The following is an 18,190-nucleotide window of genomic DNA, read 5'->3' on the forward strand; positions in this document are numbered from 1 at the left end:
CTGTGAAATCAACTGTCAACGGGGAACCCTCGTCGGGTCAATCAGTGTTGCTTCCTAAGTGGACAGTTTGATTTCACAGAAGTTTGATTTACTTGGAGTTATATTGTGTTGTTTAAGTGTTGCCTTTATTTTTTTAGCAGTATATATATATATATATCAGATAACAGTTAAGATAGAGAGTAAACCAATTATAACAAAATGAAAGCGCTCTGCCTCAAGCTATCCCTGTTGCTTGTGTGCTTTATTTTAAACCACATTTTTTTCCTTCCACTCAATTTTCCAATACAGCACTCTGTGATCAGCAATGACCTTTTATGGCGTACCCATGATGTCTCTCAGAAAAATCCAGACAATATTATTTTTGTCCTTTTTAAAAATTGGTCTTTTGTCATCATATTACATTCTAAGTTTAAATGTAGGTCACATTCAAGATTGATGTTCTGAGAAACAATTTTTTTGCTTTGTTTCATGAAATGCCAGCCGTAATCACACACACAGCAGAAATAAACGCTTGAAATATATTAGTTTGTGTAAATCTATTTAACATGCGAGTTTTATTTATTTATTTTATTGAACAACTGAAATTAGCTTTCCGAGTATATTCTGTTCACTGAGACAGACCTAAGCCAAAGTGGATCCGTCAGCATGAGGTTGGACTTTCTCTTTAAGTCGCGGATTTATGCAACAACGTCCCACCTGCCTCAGTTAGGCAGCCAGCACCGTGGACAGCGGACCCACGCCCCGTGCCCCCCCAAACCCCCACCCCCCGCTGCACGGTGGATCCAGAGCGGGCCCCGAGGGGCAGGGCACCATCCGTTCGTAATAACGACCAGCTAATCCGACATCATCTCCCATCATGTCACTGCGGCACTGACAGCTGAGGCAGGGCACCGGCAGGATGCTGCACCAACACCGCCTCCTCCTCCTCCGCCTTCTCTCTGCCTCCACAGGAACGCTGTTGTTTTGGACTCTCCTCTCGGAAACGTCCCCGGATGATCGCGGGTCCAACGCAGCGGCTCGTGTGGGATGAGAGCCGCTGCAGAGGCAGATAAAAGGCAGTGAAATCCCTCCTTGATCCCCACTCCACGCCTTGCATTGTTATCACCATGTCTCCCCCAGCCTCGGCTGCGACAGCCAGTGAAAGCAGCACCACCACCGTCTACGAAGAGGACACCAGGGAGGAGGTAAGAGTCTGTTCTTAATGGGGTTCTCAGCGTTTTTATCGCACATGCAGTCTGGCCATGCTGCAGACGGATTCAGGCCACATGGTCCTCCATGTGGACATTTTTTTCACTGTAGATTTCAGTGAAATCGAGTTTAGGTTTTCAGGTAGCATTCTTACCTGTCTGTCACCTTTAGGAACTGTAGTAGGCCTGTAGTTTGTAAAAAAAAAAAAAAAAAAAACTGCTACAGTATGAGATGGCAACCCTACATCCGTGTAAAGAAAGCTAAATCTACAGGAATTTCACATTTTCCTTTTTTTCCCCCACGATGCTGGTGTTAATGGAAAGCACTCCACAGGGAAGTCATAAAAGCCCTTGAACTTTTTCATATTTTTAATACTATAGCCTCAATCTTTGATGTGTTTGTGACTTTATGTGATGAAAACAAAGCACCACCTTGTTCTGCAATACCAGCCAAAGTCTTTTGGTTTATGACTTGATCCGCTTTTCATGTCCAAGACAGAAAATATATGACATCTTTTTCTGTTTGAAAAATAACTAAAGCTCAGTTAGGTTGGATGGAGAGACTGCAAAAAATGATTTTCAGCTCTTGCAGCAGCTTCTTCTCATCTGGATTTAAGCCTGGACTTTGATTGGATCATTCTAATATGTGAATATTCTTTGATTTAAACCATTTAGTTGCAGCTCTGGTTGAATGCTAAGTGTTGTTGTCCTTTGAAAGATGAACCTCCAGCCCATTTTCAAGTCTTTTGTGGCTTTCATCACATTTTTTTCCAGATTGCCCTTTGTTTACAGCATATTAGCTTTATAAAATGGGAAAAAATATGAGCAATTCATCATTGTTAAGTTGATCTGGTTGAGCTAAAAGCTTTTGGGGAATCCAATCCCTTTTTCTGTATTTTGGGATTACATAAAATGAATAAGAACAGTCTAAAACTGATTGAGACACTTATACATATTACAAGAAGGTCTTGTTGTTTTGAAAAACAATTTGCTGGTGAACTGAAACTTAGCAAACCAGACTCCCTGCCCTGAATGATTTACCTGCTAAAACAGACCTGCTTTAAATTCCTGACCATCTGTTCAAGCCAGAGGAAATACACTGCTCAAAAAAATAAAGGAGCAGTATATATGACTTTGGTTCTGCCAGGAGTCTCTTCTCAGTGAGATCTTCCAGAAAAAGGAGGCCCCAAGGCTCATCTTGAACAGATTCTCCAAACCACCTCAGCTGACTCCTTTTGATGCAGCTCCTTACCTTATTATCTCCAAGGCAGAGCCGAGCCATCCTACAGAGGAAGCTCATTTCAGGCTTTTTATTCCAAAATCTGCAGATAGCTCAGCCTGTTTTTGCCACCGTGACAGATTGGAGCAGCACCTCCTTTGCTGGAGACAAAGGATGAGTAATTCATTTGATCCAGGTGTGTTAATGCAGATATACACCTAAAACCTGCAGGACACCAGGACTGTGAGATAGGATATAAAACATGTTATAGTAACTAGTAAAGTTAAACCATGTGGGAAGGGAATGAAAAGCAAATGAAAACATCAGCAAAGAACCAAAAACCAAAATATGAGAGGAAAAAGTGCAATAAAATGCAACAGAAACAATTGACCAAATACTCTGTCAAACAGATCATTTTCTTTAAATCAGAGATAGTTGTTGCTGAAGACCCCAGTATGCAATTGAACAGGTGTTCCTAAAAAAAAAAAAGACCAATAAACTTAAATCATACACACATTTAAAATATATCCGAACTTGTTCCTTTTGCAGCAAAGCAGTTCAGGATTGTTGGTTTTTATGTTGCTACAACTGAGGCTCTTTTTCATTTGTTTTTCACAGCAAAGACCCCTCAAGCAATCTCTGAGCAAGTCCTTATGTCGGGAGAACTTTTGGAAATGCCTCCTCCTGTCTGTCCTCATGTACGGCTGCATGGGGGCTATGGTCTGGTGCCACGTCACCAAGGTGACCCGGCTCACCTTTGACAGCGCCTTCAAAGGGAAATCCATGACGTACCACGGCAGCCCCTGCTCCGACGGATACATCTACATCCCCCTGGCCCTGCTGGGCATGCTCTACCTGGTGTACCTCGTGGAGTGCTGGCACTGCCACGTGAAGAACGAGCTGCAGCACAAAGTGGATGTGGAGGGCATCTGCGAGCGCATCCAGAGAATGCAGCAGGCGAAGCCCTGCATCTGGTGGAAAGCCATCAGCTACCACTATGTGCGCCGAACACGACAGGTCACACGGTATCGAAATGGAGATGCTTATACCAGCACCCAAGTGTACCATGAGCGCGTCAACACCCACGTAGCCGAGGCTGAATTTGACTACGGTCACTGTGGAGTCAAAGATGTTTCCAAGCAGCTTCTGGGCCTGGAGAAGTCTCCTCTGACAAAGATGCGGTTCACCAAGTGCTTTAGCTTTGCTAATGTAGAGTCTGAAAACTCATACCTGACACAGAGGGCCAGGTTTTTCACCGACAATGAGGGCCTGGATGACTACATGGAAGCCAGAGAGGGTATGCACCTGAAAAACATTGATCTGAAGGAGTACGTCATGGTGCTGGCTGACCCAGAGCACCACCCCTGGTATCTGTCCCAGTATGTATTCTGGGCTGCGTCTTTCCTCACTTTCTCCTGGCCTCTCAGAGTCTTCACTGAATACCGCACTGCATATGTCCATTATCGTGTAGAAAAGCTTTTCGGACACGACTACCTTCCAGTGACTCCGTGTGACGATCGGCCATATTGGCGCCGCATCCCTCGCGTCAACACCATTGACAGCACTGAGTTGGAGTGGCACATTCGCTCAAACCAACAGCTGGTTCCCAGTTACTCAGAGGCCGGTCTGATGGATCTGGCCCAGTGTCCCAACAGCTTCGGTGGGATCCGTCAGAACTGTGAGCGCTGCCACCGGGCCATCAGTTGCTCCTCTGTGTTCTCTAGGAGCGCCCTCAGCATCTGCACCGGTGCCAGCTCCCGCATCCCCTTCAGCAGCAGCCGCTTCTCCCTGGCTCGCCGTTACGGCTCCCAGAGAAGTTGCTTCTGGAGGAGCGGCAGCTTGGACGACCAGGAGAGTCCCAGCGAAAACACCCGCTGCCTGTCAGAACGCCTCGCCACTGACGACGAGGAGCCCCCACACTACGACGACGCCCTGTGCTACCCTGTGCTCATCGTCCACTGCAGTGAGAACTGCCACAACCACAGATCTTTCCACAGAAATGGCTCCTGTGTGGAGACTTCTTTATGATCATACAACCACTGCAAAACACAGTGACACCTCTGTAGCATGCATTCACTATCAATACCAGAAACATAGAGAGAAAACAAGCCAGAAACGTCGATGATATCAGAAGCGACTGCCTGAGCTTTGACTTTGTGAACCGACTAAGCAATAAGAGTGGTTCACTTGTGCAGAAGAAAGAGGAAAACCAAATCAGCTCAGCTTCCAGGGACAACCAAGGAGACAAAGACTGTTACACTGCACATCATTGCCATACTTCTAGGCACCTGAACAGACCATCCGAAACCTGAAGCTTTAGTTACCTCATAAGGTGGTTGGGATAATAATCTCTCATGTTTCCTCACAATTTTGCAGCAAAGCAAATGCTCCTGAAGTAGTGAGATGGATAAAGTCAGGGCAGATTTCAGCAGACTCGTGATTACAGCAATAACAGCAATAACACTAAACGAGGAGAATCACTAAACAGAATGTGTATGCTCATCACAGAGACACCGATCAATACGAAGAGCTCCAAAATCAACAGAACAGTTTATCACTTGGTGATAAAGAGTTTCTCGTTCTTCTAAAGTGCTGTAAGTCATTTTGTACATCAACATCCTTGGTTTTCCAGGAAGCCTTTTACATCAACGGACAATAGACTGAAGTTTCATTTTCGCTTCTGTTTTGTGGAAAAGACACACATTACCAAAAGTTGTTCAGTTTAACATTACACAGACTGATGTATCTACCTAACTGGACACGACAGTTATTTGTGGTATTTTGTTGTTGGTGCTACTTAACAGCATCTGAGGGATCTAATGATAGTAGAAGCAGTTCTGATGTTTCACATACATTAAAATGGTCTGGTCTTTACAAGATTATAAGGTTATTTAAAGCACAAAACACACAACATATTTCTTGCTGCCATCATTTGTTAAACAGAACAGATCCCAAAAAGAAAAACTTGCGTGGCAGAAATTAAACAGTTTCAACAACTTTTAATCAATTTCATTATTGTTGAAGAAATTTAGTTAACTCTTCTTGATGATGCAGCTTCAGGTCATTGGGATTTGTAGATACAGTGCCACTTTCTTTAGATTCCTTCTTATAATCGACTCAGTAACTCAGTGTCCCCCAAATCATCACCGCTTCACCCATTAATCTAGAACCCAGTAATGACCAGATCATTTTGAAATTAAATCTTACGTTAAATCTTAGAACTGAAGAGCATTTTGTTGCTGAGCAGCTAAATCCAATCACATAGATTCCACCTCTACCTTCATAATCAAACAAAAACATGCATTGTCTGCATATTTTTGTCTTAAATATTACTTCTGCTGCCTACTGCCACGACAGAAGCTGACAACTTGTGCTACAAACCAATCAGATGGACAAAAAAAAAGAGGTTCAGAACATTTGAACAGATGAATGTTATCTGTGAATGGACAAATTTAAACATTGAGTGGGACAAAGATGAAAGCCATGTTTTACTTTGCATGTTTTCCTACTCCTGAGACACTGTGTTAACAACCATAAAACATCCATGAATGTACATCACCAGCATCATTAATTGTATGTCCATTGTGTGTCCATTGTAAATGAATGATGCTTCATTTCAACCTGTGAAATGGGAATTTTTACAGTCTAATGTGACAGGAGAACTCAGAATAGCACTGTTACAGTTCTGAAGAAGATTTTAACTTCTGCCGTTTAATTTTTCTGGAATGTCTTTTCCGTGGGTTTTACAGGCTGTTTATGCAAAAACATCAATGCACTTACATTAAGACATGCAAAAATAAACCAATATTACAATAATGAGTTTTAAAAGCATCTTACAGAGAGAAATTGTATGCATTTTAGGACATGACATCTTGTTCTTTCATTGTTTTCAACGTAGTGACATCGGTATTATGCACATGAGACAACTAGACATTATAATCCATAGTGGAGCTGAATGTTGATGTAAATTATTTACACTAAACAAAATAAATATTTTAAATTGGCATTGTTAATAATATAACAAAATGGGCTGTATTAATAACACAGTTACTCTTGAGAACATGTATTGAAATTTGAAATATGCTGGAAAAATTAAAAAATGCAATAAATGTCCGGGTCTCTCCCGTTGTGTGGTTAAAAATGTTGCTGGTGTTTTTATTAAGGGTCTGGGACCGATGAGTATTACTGTAAACATAAGACCAAAAAATATTAAAATCCTGCAGCTGGTAATTGTTGCATGAGTCACATTTTAAGAAAAATTACATTGACAGCAGCTAGTAGTTTCTTGTTGACCGCTAAAAGACTTATTTGACACCACTCATTGGATTAACCTCTAACTAAGAACTTGGTAAGAATGTAGAGGAAATCCTCAAGACCAACCAAAGCTCAAGTCTGCCATCAACTGGAAACTGCTGGAATAGCAGTGTTACTGAAGTGAACCCAGTTTTGCATGCTTGGGTTGAAAATCAACACATTTTAGAAGGAGTAAAAAAAATAAATAAAAAATGCTGTCTATATTAACAAGCCAAAATACGTTTTGAGAATTTTTTTGTGGCCAGCATAGACAAAAATCTTGTGAGATGTTTGATCACAATAAGAAAAAAAAAGACAAAATGAGGCTTTTAAACCCAGTACCACTGTAGCTTTCTGATTTCACACATAAAGAGACATAAAGTGTCTAATAAAAGAAGCCTTAAGACGTTTTGTATATAAATACAATGGGATTTATTGGAGCTGCACCAGCTGTCACACTGTACGAGTAGCATCATAATATGAGGCTTTTGTTTTGCTATCGCTGGTCATTTTCAGTTGCACAAAGAAGATTGAATACTGAATAAAAAAAGTAGTGGTAGTATTTCAATTTCTTCAATTTATTCTTAAATCAACAGATTGATGCTTTGTACCACTGTTCAAGAACTATGGTACAAAGCTGTGCTGCTTTTAGCATTTATTGTAATTGAATGTTGTGTAATCTTCCGAACTTGGTTGACTGTTCAAATAGATAATTGGAAAAATAAAATGAATGACACCCAGGGCTGTAATGAGTGTAAGCATTTGACTGTAGGAGATTCAACCTACAGAGAGGAGTGTGGATGCATATTTTTAATGCCACTTCATAATCTATGCAGGAGTTGGAATATTTTACTGCTTCTGTGAGAAAACGAGGTTTTGATAGCATGAGGTGTCTGTTTGGTGAAAAGGCAATACTACTGAAATTTCCAGTCCAAGCGATAGATGGCAGTAGATTTATAACTGCTGCTACAAATACCAGTCTCAGAAAAGCAGATGAAGTGCAGAGCAATGAAAGGTTATTCCTTAGGTGAGTGTTTAACCCAATGCAGTTGAATCTACTTTTAAAAATGCTGTTAGATTGTTGTTTTAATACTAAAAGCTTCTGGTTTGTTGCACGTGTAACTTACGAGTGCCCCGAGTAAAAACACGCTATGCTAATAGTACCTACTTCCGCATAAAACGACTTGCTTAATATGCAACTGAGTATGAAACGTTTAGACATCATTGGACAAAACTACACGGGCTTTAGACGGCGTCAGAAAACGCAGCAACTAAAATCATTTTTAGGTTTGTTGTTTTGACGGATTGCGCACTAAGAGGAAACTTCCGGTAACATTTCAAAATAAGTGAATCATCTTCAGACATGTTCATTTAAGCATTATTTATATTTATTTAAAATAATTATTACAACTGTTCTACGCAATTGGTTGAGGAATATTTGTAAGAATCTTTGACATAAGTGACACAAACCTTGATGGAAATTTGCAAGACTTTTATTTTTGAAGAACTGCTAAACGCAGGCATTTGGTTACTTATTTTCAGAATTATTTCACATGAATGTTGCTGAAGTGCAACATGAACATGTTTACGGGCTGATTATATTCTTAAAAAAACTCATTGACCTGCCTGTGAGGTCAAGATAATAACTTATGACTGTCGATTGTGTTTTACCTACCTGATGTTGAGTTGCCCAGTTTATTGAGCTGTAAGGGAATATTTCCCGCAATTTAATAATCAAAACCCAAAATTAATATCTACTTTAAAATAAGAAAAACTACCAAGTACCAACTACCACATAAACACGTGGAATAACAACCAGGAAAAAAATTAGGCTCAAGAGTTCTTGGTCAGAAGTACATTTTATGGAGCTGCTTTTTTAGATTTGCGCACTCAGAGGGCTATTTCATTTCTGTCTTTGAGTTTGAGCCTGAGGAGGTCCAATAACATTTGATTTGTGGACTATACTGGATTGGCTAAAGCTTAGTGGTCCAGAACTAATGACAAAACGTTTATTGACACTGAGACTGAATCCCGATCTGGAAAGAGAGCCAAAAATATCAATGCTCAAAGAGGAAAGTAAGCATTTCAAGACCAGATCAGCAACCTAGACAGTGTAAGTATTGAATATCACGCCGAGAGCTTTTCTGATCTTGCATATTTGTTTTATAGTGACAGGTTGGAGCTCCAGCATGCGAAGCCTGGTGCTGCAAGTACTCGCTATGAGGCAGTTTGGACGGTTGAACCCTCGCCACCTGTTAGCAGCTGGTTATGGACCTAGGAGAACTGAGTGGTGCCCCAGAACCATTCATACTCGGCAGCTGTGGGGCTGCTCGACTTTCTCTGCACTTGGTGGTCACCGGCCTGCCCTCAAGACCTGGTCTTTGCAACATCTGCGATTTAAAAGTAAGAAGAAAGCTCCTTCACGTGCAGCCCAGGAAGAGGAAGATGATTCAGAGGATGAAAATGATCCAGAGGAGAGTGATTATGAAGATGAAGATCCTAATTTACCTAAAGACTATAAAGATATGGAGAAATATGTACCGTCTTTCCGCTATGACGTTGTGTTAAAGGCTGGCTTGGATTTAGCACGGAAGTAAGTCAGAGGATTTAGGTTTTAGACTTAATTTTGCCTATATGATAAACATTTCCATGTTTACAGTGCTGTAAACCCCACCCCACTTTCTTTTGTTCCCCGTTTTCACTCAAATGTTTCAGATCAGAAAGCAAATTTTAAATGAGATCATTTTCAGATAATCATAGTAAAATCTTAGTACACAAATATAGTTTTTAATTGATGATGTAGTTGAATAGGAAAAAAATTAACCTGCTCATTTGTGAAAACTAACTGCCCCATGTAATTAACCACATTTTTGTAGCTTAGTAGGTCTGATTACTACCTGACTTGTAGAATCAAGAAGGTTCCTAAAAGCAACCAGTCTGACAACATAAAGCAGGATAAAAGACCTCAAGACTTCGCAAGCTAGAGATTTCTGCTTCGACAGTTATTGAGATTAGGGGGCAAACGCGTTCACATTTAGCCCGGTTGGTTTGGAGAATTTTCCCTTTATTATTGACATTAAGGTGTGTTTTATCAGAAACGTGTGTCAAAAATCTAAACTGGGCACTAACTGCAACAGGGAGACTAACTTTCCTCTTCTCACAATAGCAAAATCGAGGATGCGTTCTACAGCAACAAGCTCCGACTGAACGGACAGAAACTAATCAAGAAAAGTAAAACGGTATGTGTCACTATTTGTTGAATAATGCTTTCTTCTGATGCTCTGGGCTCTTGGAAAAAAAACAAAACTTTGTTTATCCAGGTAAAAGTTGGGGACACCTTGGACCTTGTGGTGTCAGAGAACAAAGAAGCCAACACCGTCACTCTGATGAGAGTCATCCCCAGGAAGGTTTTAGGTGAATCTAATGATGGAGATAAATACAAAGTGTCCATAAGGAGGTGGAAAGTTCTTGAACTTGCCAAGGATGTAGCCTTCAAACCCTGAACTTGTAATGAAGCTGCAACAAAAGGGATAAAAGTGCTCACGAGTGGGATTTTAAATTCACCTCAAGGTACTTGCTCTCCAGTGATCAGTGTATTTGTTAGAAATAGATAAGGTGTGAAAGAAAAGTTTTATTTACTCCCCTCCCCCTTATATCATTTGCCAATAAAGGTGCATTTCAAAGGTGTAAAACTTATTCTTCTCTTCTGTAGAGGTGTTTTAATTAGAGCACATTTCTGCAGGTCATTGATACACTAATCAGAGTTTTGTAAGTATGATTAAGGGAGTGTTGCTCTGGTCTGTTGTGGTGTAGAAGGAGTTGATCCAATACATCTGATCTGTATGCTTCTCTGTGGAGGTTTTCCAGGTATGTCCACTGTCGGAACAGGCCCAAATTTAAATCTTCGGTTACATCACAACAGCACTAATAAGTAAAACACTCCAACTGCTTTTTAAAACTGTGTTTATTAGAAATAGGTTATCATGACCCATTGTCATGTTAAATTACCAATATAACATACACTTCTATAAGAAGGTTTAATGTACAGTCATATGCCCATCAATATTTAGACAAGGACAAAACTCGGGAGCTTTGCTTCTGTACACAACCACAAATGGTTTTAAGATTGATCATTTAATAATTAGTTTGGACTGTATTTTAGAAACACAACGCCAAATAATAGAAACTTGAAGGGTCACGTTTAAGGTTACAATTTACACTCACTAGCCACTTAAATAAGTACACCTCTTCCAGATTCTAACCTCACCTCATCTGAACACAAATAGCAAGTTAAACTGAGCATGAGAATGGGGATCTAAGTGACTTTAAAAGTCACATGGTTGAGTGTGTGAAGGTTGTATAGATAAAAATGTCACAGAAGAATGGGCAGGCTGGTTCGAGACGATAAGAAGGGCAACAGTAGCTCAAATGACCAATGGTTGCAGCTGAGTTATGCAGAATAGTGTCTCTGAACAGGGAACTGAGGACACAATTCACACAGATTTGCTAAAATTGGACAAAACTGTTTGGAAAAAAGTGACCATGTCAAACGAGACTTGGTTTACACCAGCAGTCTCAAACTGCATTCTTCAAGGGCCAAAGTCCTGCAACGTTTAGATGTCTCTCTGCTTCAGCAAACCTGGCTCCAATAAAAACTCATTAGCAGAGCTCTGTAGAGTCACCGTATGCTTGTGAGGCAGTTTCGGAGTTTAATTGAAGTGTGTAGGACAAGGGACACATTTAAAAGTTCCACGACTCTGGTCCTCGAGGACTGCGATTTGAAACTAGTAGTTTAGGCTGAGACATTTGGATAGTGGGTCAGAATAAACAAAAAAATAAAAAACAGCACGGATACATCCTGGCTGTCATCAGTGGTTCAGATAAGTGGCAATGGTATGATGACATGGAGCATGTTTTCTTGGCACAAATTCTGTGATTTAGTACCGTTAGTATTGTTGCTGATTTTTCCCATCTATGACAGTGTATCCATTTACTGATGGCTACTACTGGCAGGATAAAACACAATGTCACGAAGCTCAAATTCTCAAACTGGTTTCTTGAACATGATGCGTTTACTGCATCCCAGTCACCTCCACCGGCAGCTATAATCAAGCCAATGGAGATTCTTTGGAATGCAATTTCTAATGGGATGTGGAGCTGAAAAATGCACAACTGCATGATCCTATTAGGAAAATATGGTTCAAAATCCCAAAGGATTGTTGTCTGTGGCACCTTATTGCGTCTGTGCCACATTGAGTTAAGGCAGTTCTGAAGGCAAAATAGGGTCCAACTAACCAACTACTATCGAGGTGTAACAAACAATCTGGTTAATGAATTAGCACAATTCAATCTGATGTTATTCATTTGAAAATCCCTCAAATCTCACCCAATTGCTTAATTTTAAACCCATTTTTGTGACGTACAGAAAAAAATTCTTAAAATATGTTCTTGTGCAAATACCCATGGACCCATCCGTAAGTACTTTATTATTAAAACTCTGGTGGCACGATGCTACATCAGTAATTACTGCTAATAGAGAAATTGTGACTCTTAATTGTAGCTACTACTGTGGTTATAATGTGGTTTTAAGGCTAGATTTATGAAAGAAATGTGTTAGACAAGCTCTGACAGCTCTGACATATAAACAAGAACGGTTTAACATTTTTAATACATTAGAAAATAAAACTAAAGCCTAAAAACTTCTGCTGCTGGAGGCAAAAGATAAAACATGAGCTTAAGAACATTGTTTCAGCTTATATGCGTGTTGACTAACTGTAAAATACTGCAACTATGACACAGTGTTTGACCTCTTGGCCTTTTTAAGAATGTCACACTTCTTGCGGTTCGGCCGCCGGCAGCGTTCATCAATGCTCGGCACACATTCATAGTGCCACACCTCCTCCATCTTCTCCACGGGGTACACCGCTTCCACGTAATGACGGATCAGCCTCAGCCGAACCGGGTCCAGCTGCTTCTTGTTGCAGGCGCCCGAGTGGTTGTACTGGAGCCGTAGATTCTCCGGAGTGAACAGCTCCGGGAAGAGGCGCACCAGCAACCGGGCGGCAAAGTTCCCAACAGAAAGGCTCTGCTGGACGACCTCCCGCACCTCAGAGTCCGATAATAGGTAAGCGGAAGGTACGGGGAAGTCCGGTTGGGAAATGGTCAGTTTGTCGAGGGGGATCTTACAGAAGTCTTTGCTGCTTTTCTCGGGAGGTAAAGAAGGAATGTCTGAATCCTCTCTAGAGTCTGGAGTGATGTGGTTGATGTGGCAGAGAAATTCCTGCTCTAGCTCTTGGCCACCAACTTTGCGCTGCTGCAGGTAAGATCTTCTCTGCTCTGTGTCCCGCCTCCTGCACCTTTCATCCAGCTTGCCCACAAATTCAAGCATCCACACTCTGTCGTTCCTGGCTCGGGGGTAGACAAGCTGCACGTAATGTCGGATCAGATTCACACGCACAGGATCGAGCTGCTTTTTCCCAAGAGAACCACTGCAGTTGTACTGCTTTCTGGTATTCTCGTGGGTGAAGAGCTCGGGAAACATGAGCACCAGCAGGCGTGAAGCAAAGTTGCCAATAGACAAGCTACATTCATAGTTGCTCTTCAGCTGCTCCCTGGATAAGATGTACTCTTGGGGAACGCTGATGTCAGGTGGAGGAATCTTCAGATTTTCAAAATCCACGGCTGCGAGCAGCGACTTCTTGGACTTGCGACAAGGTCTTTCAAATTCACTGGCGTCTGGAGCCCTGATGATGGGAAGGTCTTCCTGAAAGCCGGCCAGGTCATAGCCATCGTAGTTGATGTTGTCGGATTCACTCCCGTTCCCATTGCTGTGTGGCCCTTCCAGTGTGTCCTCCATATGCTGGATGCACAACTGAAGCCAGCTGTCCTCAGGGACATCAGGGAAATTTGCTTCCATGTACTTCCTCAGGATCTCCATCTTGTCAGAGTCCAGAACGAGCTGGCCCACGTTACTGTAACTGCTGGAGACTTCGGGAATTTTCCCCTCTTCAAAAAGCTCTGGGAAGAGACGATGCATGAGGAAAATCACAAAATCTTCTGGCGAGGAGAAGTCATCCTGCTCTTCTGCAGCTTGAGTATTTAACCTGTCGTCGGACAATGGCAGGCTACCCTGCTGGTTATCCAGGGATACATTCTCCTCCTGACCCTGTTCATTAATGAAGCGATATGTTTGAGGAAGCTCCACTTTCATCTCATTACCAGTGACTGCCTGCTTCTTGATGAGCCGAGCGCTTTCCATGTCCCTCTGTGCCCAGAAGCGATTAAAAAAGTCATTGATCTGAAGGAGGCACTCCTCCTGCCAGACACTGTTGTTTTTCACTGAGGGATAACAAACCTCCACATAGTTCCGGATCAGCTGCAGGTGCAGAGACTCCAGCGTTCTCTTGCTTGCCATGCAGTCATGGGGGCACTCCTTTGCTTTGAACAGCTCTGGGAACAGGTGGACAAGCAGCTGGCAGCTGAGCTCGCCGGCGCTGGAGGTATGCTCCATCAGCTGATTGAGTTCATCATTCGTTAGGAGATATTCGGGAGGAGGCTGGAAATCTGCCGTCCTCTCAGCAGGCTTGATCTGCTTCTTTATACGCATGACTTCCAGCGTTAGCAAGTCCACTTTACTGTGCAGCTGAGTCATGCTGGAGTTCAGGGTATTGAGGATGAAAAACATTTTCTCAATCAGTGGGTAAAGGTTTGACTCTGTTGCTGACGTCTGACCCAAGGACTCTGTGGCGGTGAGGATGTCACTTTCGCCGTTTATTTCTGGACTTTGGAGCTTCTGTGAAAGGATGCTGCTGAAGCTGAGCTGACTCAAGCCGCCGTGATTAGCCTGCTGATCCAGACTTGGTGGGTTTCTCTTGTCTGAAATCCTGTGAGAGATGCTGAAAAGAGGCTTTCTGTAGGAAAGCCTTGATCTCTCCTGGATACAGTGGGCCTTTTCTCCAGCCACGGTGAGGCGAAGAGGCTCATGCCTGTGGCTCTCATCTGTCAGACACCTCACCTACAAAGAACAAATACCTTTCAAATAAATGCCCACCAAACACAAAAGCAAAACGAAGCACATTGAACTATACAGATAAAGTATATTTCACCACATAGCATGTCGTTTATTTTTATCTTTTCATTCCAAACACAGTCTTTCTTGTTGTCACTTAAAATGGTTTGGAAACATGCCTCTTTAGGCTGGATGTATGGTTAGCTTATGGCATTTAATTACATCTTTTTCATGTATTTTTAATATTCTGTAGGTTAGTTTGTGGTAATCCCAGTTTTAGACTTCAGTTATTATGGATCGTTCCTCGTTCTAAACCATTTCTTTGCTCACTTGGTTTGATTTGTTGGTTACAGATAAATACTTGTAATCAGGGGTGAAAGTAGTTTTAAATTCTTGGGGGGTACTATGACAAAAAAAAAAATTCTTTCTGTGCTGATTAATTTTTTTGCGAAGCGATAAAAGCTGGGTAGGTCTTGAATTTGAGGACGTGCTGGTTTCAGCGCCATGGCGGCGTTCAGTTTGTCACCTAATGCCGAGATTGACTCAAAACCTTTCGTGATCGACGTATCGCACCGCTGCTCTAGCAAAGCACGAACAGTTCAGAAACAATATGAAATGGGAATAAAGTTATTTATTAACTTAAGTCGTGTTTTAGATTGTTCTTGAAAAACTAATCAGTCACAGCTGATTAGTGGGTGCTCTCACGGCTGCACAGTGAACCTATTGATTTTTTTCAGCTGACAGTCGCTCCCCTCTCTTGCAGGTACTGCGTACCCCCTCTAAATCTTTGATGGGTACGCAGTACCCTACCGTACCCCCCTACTTTCACCCCTGCTTGTAATACATGGTTGTTTGAATGAAAATTGAAAATTAATTTTGAAAAAAAGAGTCAAGATAAAAAAACAAAACAAAAACAACAATGAAAAACCATTAAAGCCTATAGAACTATTGATAAGAACTACCGTAAAAGATTAACACAGCTTTTGGAAGATGAAATATGAGAAAAAAATTGGTTAAGAAATTTAATCTAGGATTCTTTTTACCTCAGAGCAGACTCTGGCTCTCTTATTACTGGTGGACTGATGTGATTCAGCGGACGACCTTTTATTGGCCTCTGACACTTCAGGAGACCCCCCTTCATGTGCTTGAGTTCGTTCACAAACAGCAAAATCTTCTTTCTCCTTTTTAACATCCTGAATGTGCTGATGTTCTGTAAATAATCCCAGGATTAGAATACATTAATGCAGCGACACCACACCAGAGATAAGGACGTGTGTGACTTACCTTTCTCAAGCATTGCTTCATTTGAATTTCCTCCATCCTCACAGGAATTCATGGCCTAGAAAAAGCAAAAGCAAACGCGTTACAAAACCCCCCAAAAAACAACCATGGATAAAGTGACTAACCAATCCCATGAGCGTTTCAGCAGAAAATATTAAGAAAATGAATGTGTACACTTGTGCAGACTCCAAATATCCTAAATAAGTGTTTAAAGTTACACATGACAGTAAAAAAGAAAGGAAGCTCTGTACAAAAATTAAAGCAGAAAGTCATGGCTTAATTGTTTGGTAGAGTCATACATTTTGTATTTGGAAACTATGCAGTCTCAATTAAAAAAAATAGACATCACATTGATTTTTAGTTAGCTGTGTGGATTGATTTGATACAAATTAATTTGATGCAAAGAACTTAAATAAAAAGTTTCATTGTAGCAATGTACAAAATGATTATTGATATCAGTGATTAATATAATTGTCCTGTGTTAACTCAAAAGTTAACAGTGCATTAGTATGGCTTTTACATGAAAGGAAACTGAAGTTTTAGATGTGAGACTTTTCAGACTTGACGTGGTTCAGTTATCTGATCAGGATGTCTTCCTTTATAGGTTTTCCACGAATGTTCCTCTGGGAGGAGACCTCAAAGCAGATCCAGATATTCTACTCTGTATTTATAAGAAAGTCAAAATCAGCTGTTTGGAAATATTTCTAATCGCAAACGAAAGCAAAAAAGTATAGTGGAAGCAAGGCTAAGTTGCACTGAAGAAAATGTTTAAGATGTGCTACAAAATTATGCGGAAAGCACAGATTCAGTTCAAGATTTGCAGCAAGTGGATGAGGCTGTGGCAATAAAGGGGTTTTAAAAGTACTTTTTTTTTTAATCAAAGATTCAGCAAGGAGGGACGATGATGGACAGCAACTAGTGCACAGAGGGAGTGGGAAAGCTCCTGTGTGGTGCAAACAGGCGCATCCTCATTCAATCTAAGTGTGGGGCTGCTGCTTCTGCAAAACATGTGGTCAGATGTCGAAAAAAATAATTTGGTACAAGCCATGATCAACACCAATCATAGTTTAGTCGTCTGCCAGTCAACAACAATGTACTTTCTTTTATTGTGACACACATTAAGAAAATTATGGATGATTCTGGAGTCCATGTTATCTCATCCTTGTCTTCTCATTTACATCAACCAGCTACTTCCTCATTCTTTCGCCCATGACCGTTTGAACACAAAAACACAAAAAAAACAGTCAGGATGTGACACTTTCCGTCCCAATCACGAAGCAAAACTCTCTCCTTACACTGAGGGATGAAATAGGGCCCCATCACCTGTGCTTTGTGACCGTTAATGACTCAGTGACGTTAGCGTGGGGGAGTCGTGGTGAATTAACGGTAAAACGCGCGTGACCGGCGGTTGGAACTAACCTTTCCGACTCCATGTCATCCATGAGGAGGGTTAGCAAAGCGCCGGACATGTCCGCGGGCTGCATGTGCTTCCTTTTAAAATGTAATAGTTGAGTTGTTGTTGATGTTTTTGTTTTGTTTTCCTTTTCTCGCTCGGCTTCTCGGCTGCGTCGCGTGACGTGACGTAACGGTAGGAGGCGCGCGCTTGCTGTGTCACTTCCGCTAATCCACGGAGACAAAGCTAATGAGTTCAGTGTTTTGTTTAGGAGTGCTTTGAAAAACTTATTAGCTGAAACTTCATTTTGCACAATTATAAATACTAGCTATATCTAATTAGCCTGTTTTAATGGCACGTTAAAAGCTTTTTGGTAAGGATCCTGTTCATTTGAGCTCCAGCTGCAGAATGCTTTTTTGCTCTACCTTTGTCTTTACAGTAGGCAAACTACTTTCTAGTAGTAGTAGGACAAGGGTGTAAAGAAAATGGATGGATGGATCTCTGACTGTGATCACAGCATATTACAGTGTTTCTTCCATAAGCATCTAATTCCACAAGTTATTAGAAGCACTACTCATTTTTCAAACATTTAAAATAGTTTTAAAGGATAAAAATGCAGATATAAAAAACAACAAAAAAGAAACCAACAATGTTTTTTTCCCCCCAAATCCCCAGCTTTCATCTGTTTTTATATAAATTCAATTAGATACAATTCCTGGGTTGTATCTTTTTAAACTATTATTTCTACGAAAACAATTTTAATTGTCAACATAAGTTTATATTTCGGAATGAATTAGAGATACTGTTAG

At 41.2% G+C, this 18,190-nt stretch overlaps 3 protein-coding genes across 3 annotated transcripts; 2 read left to right on the top strand and 1 right to left on the bottom strand.

Annotated features, from left to right (window-relative positions):
- Positions 1 to 338: 338 nt before the first annotated feature.
- tmem151bb (transmembrane protein 151Bb) lies at positions 339 to 6,547 on the top strand. The gene is made up of 2 exons (XM_008399705.3): positions 339 to 1,184; positions 3,025 to 6,547. Exons 1-2 carry the CDS (start codon positions 1,107 to 1,109, stop codon positions 4,432 to 4,434), a joined length of 1,488 nt encoding a protein of 495 aa, XP_008397927.1. The 5' UTR covers positions 339 to 1,106; the 3' UTR covers positions 4,435 to 6,547.
- Positions 6,548 to 7,610: 1,063 nt separating this feature from the next.
- On the top strand, positions 7,611 to 10,395 carry mtres1 (mitochondrial transcription rescue factor 1). Its single transcript, XM_008399704.2, has 4 exons — positions 7,611 to 7,726; positions 8,869 to 9,292; positions 9,866 to 9,938; positions 10,020 to 10,395. The coding sequence occupies exons 1-4, from the start codon at positions 7,693 to 7,695 to the stop codon at positions 10,200 to 10,202; spliced, it is 714 nt and encodes a 237-aa protein (XP_008397926.1). The 5' UTR covers positions 7,611 to 7,692; the 3' UTR covers positions 10,203 to 10,395.
- A 250-nt stretch (positions 10,396 to 10,645) lies between these two features.
- bend3 (BEN domain containing 3) lies at positions 10,646 to 17,594 on the bottom strand. Its single transcript, XM_008399703.3, has 4 exons — positions 17,408 to 17,594; positions 15,992 to 16,046; positions 15,751 to 15,917; positions 10,646 to 14,713 (listed from the first exon to the last, which is right to left on the bottom strand). The coding sequence occupies exons 2-4, from the start codon at positions 16,041 to 16,043 to the stop codon at positions 12,488 to 12,490; spliced, it is 2,445 nt and encodes an 814-aa protein (XP_008397925.1). The 5' UTR covers positions 16,044 to 16,046; positions 17,408 to 17,594; the 3' UTR covers positions 10,646 to 12,487.
- Between the last annotated feature and the right edge of the window lie 596 nt (positions 17,595 to 18,190).

Source organism: Poecilia reticulata, chromosome 22 (assembly GCF_904066995.2).
Source record: "Poecilia reticulata chromosome 22, P_reticulata-male-v2, whole genome shotgun sequence".
Classification (NCBI taxonomy): Eukaryota; Metazoa; Chordata; class Actinopteri; order Cyprinodontiformes; family Poeciliidae; genus Poecilia; species Poecilia reticulata.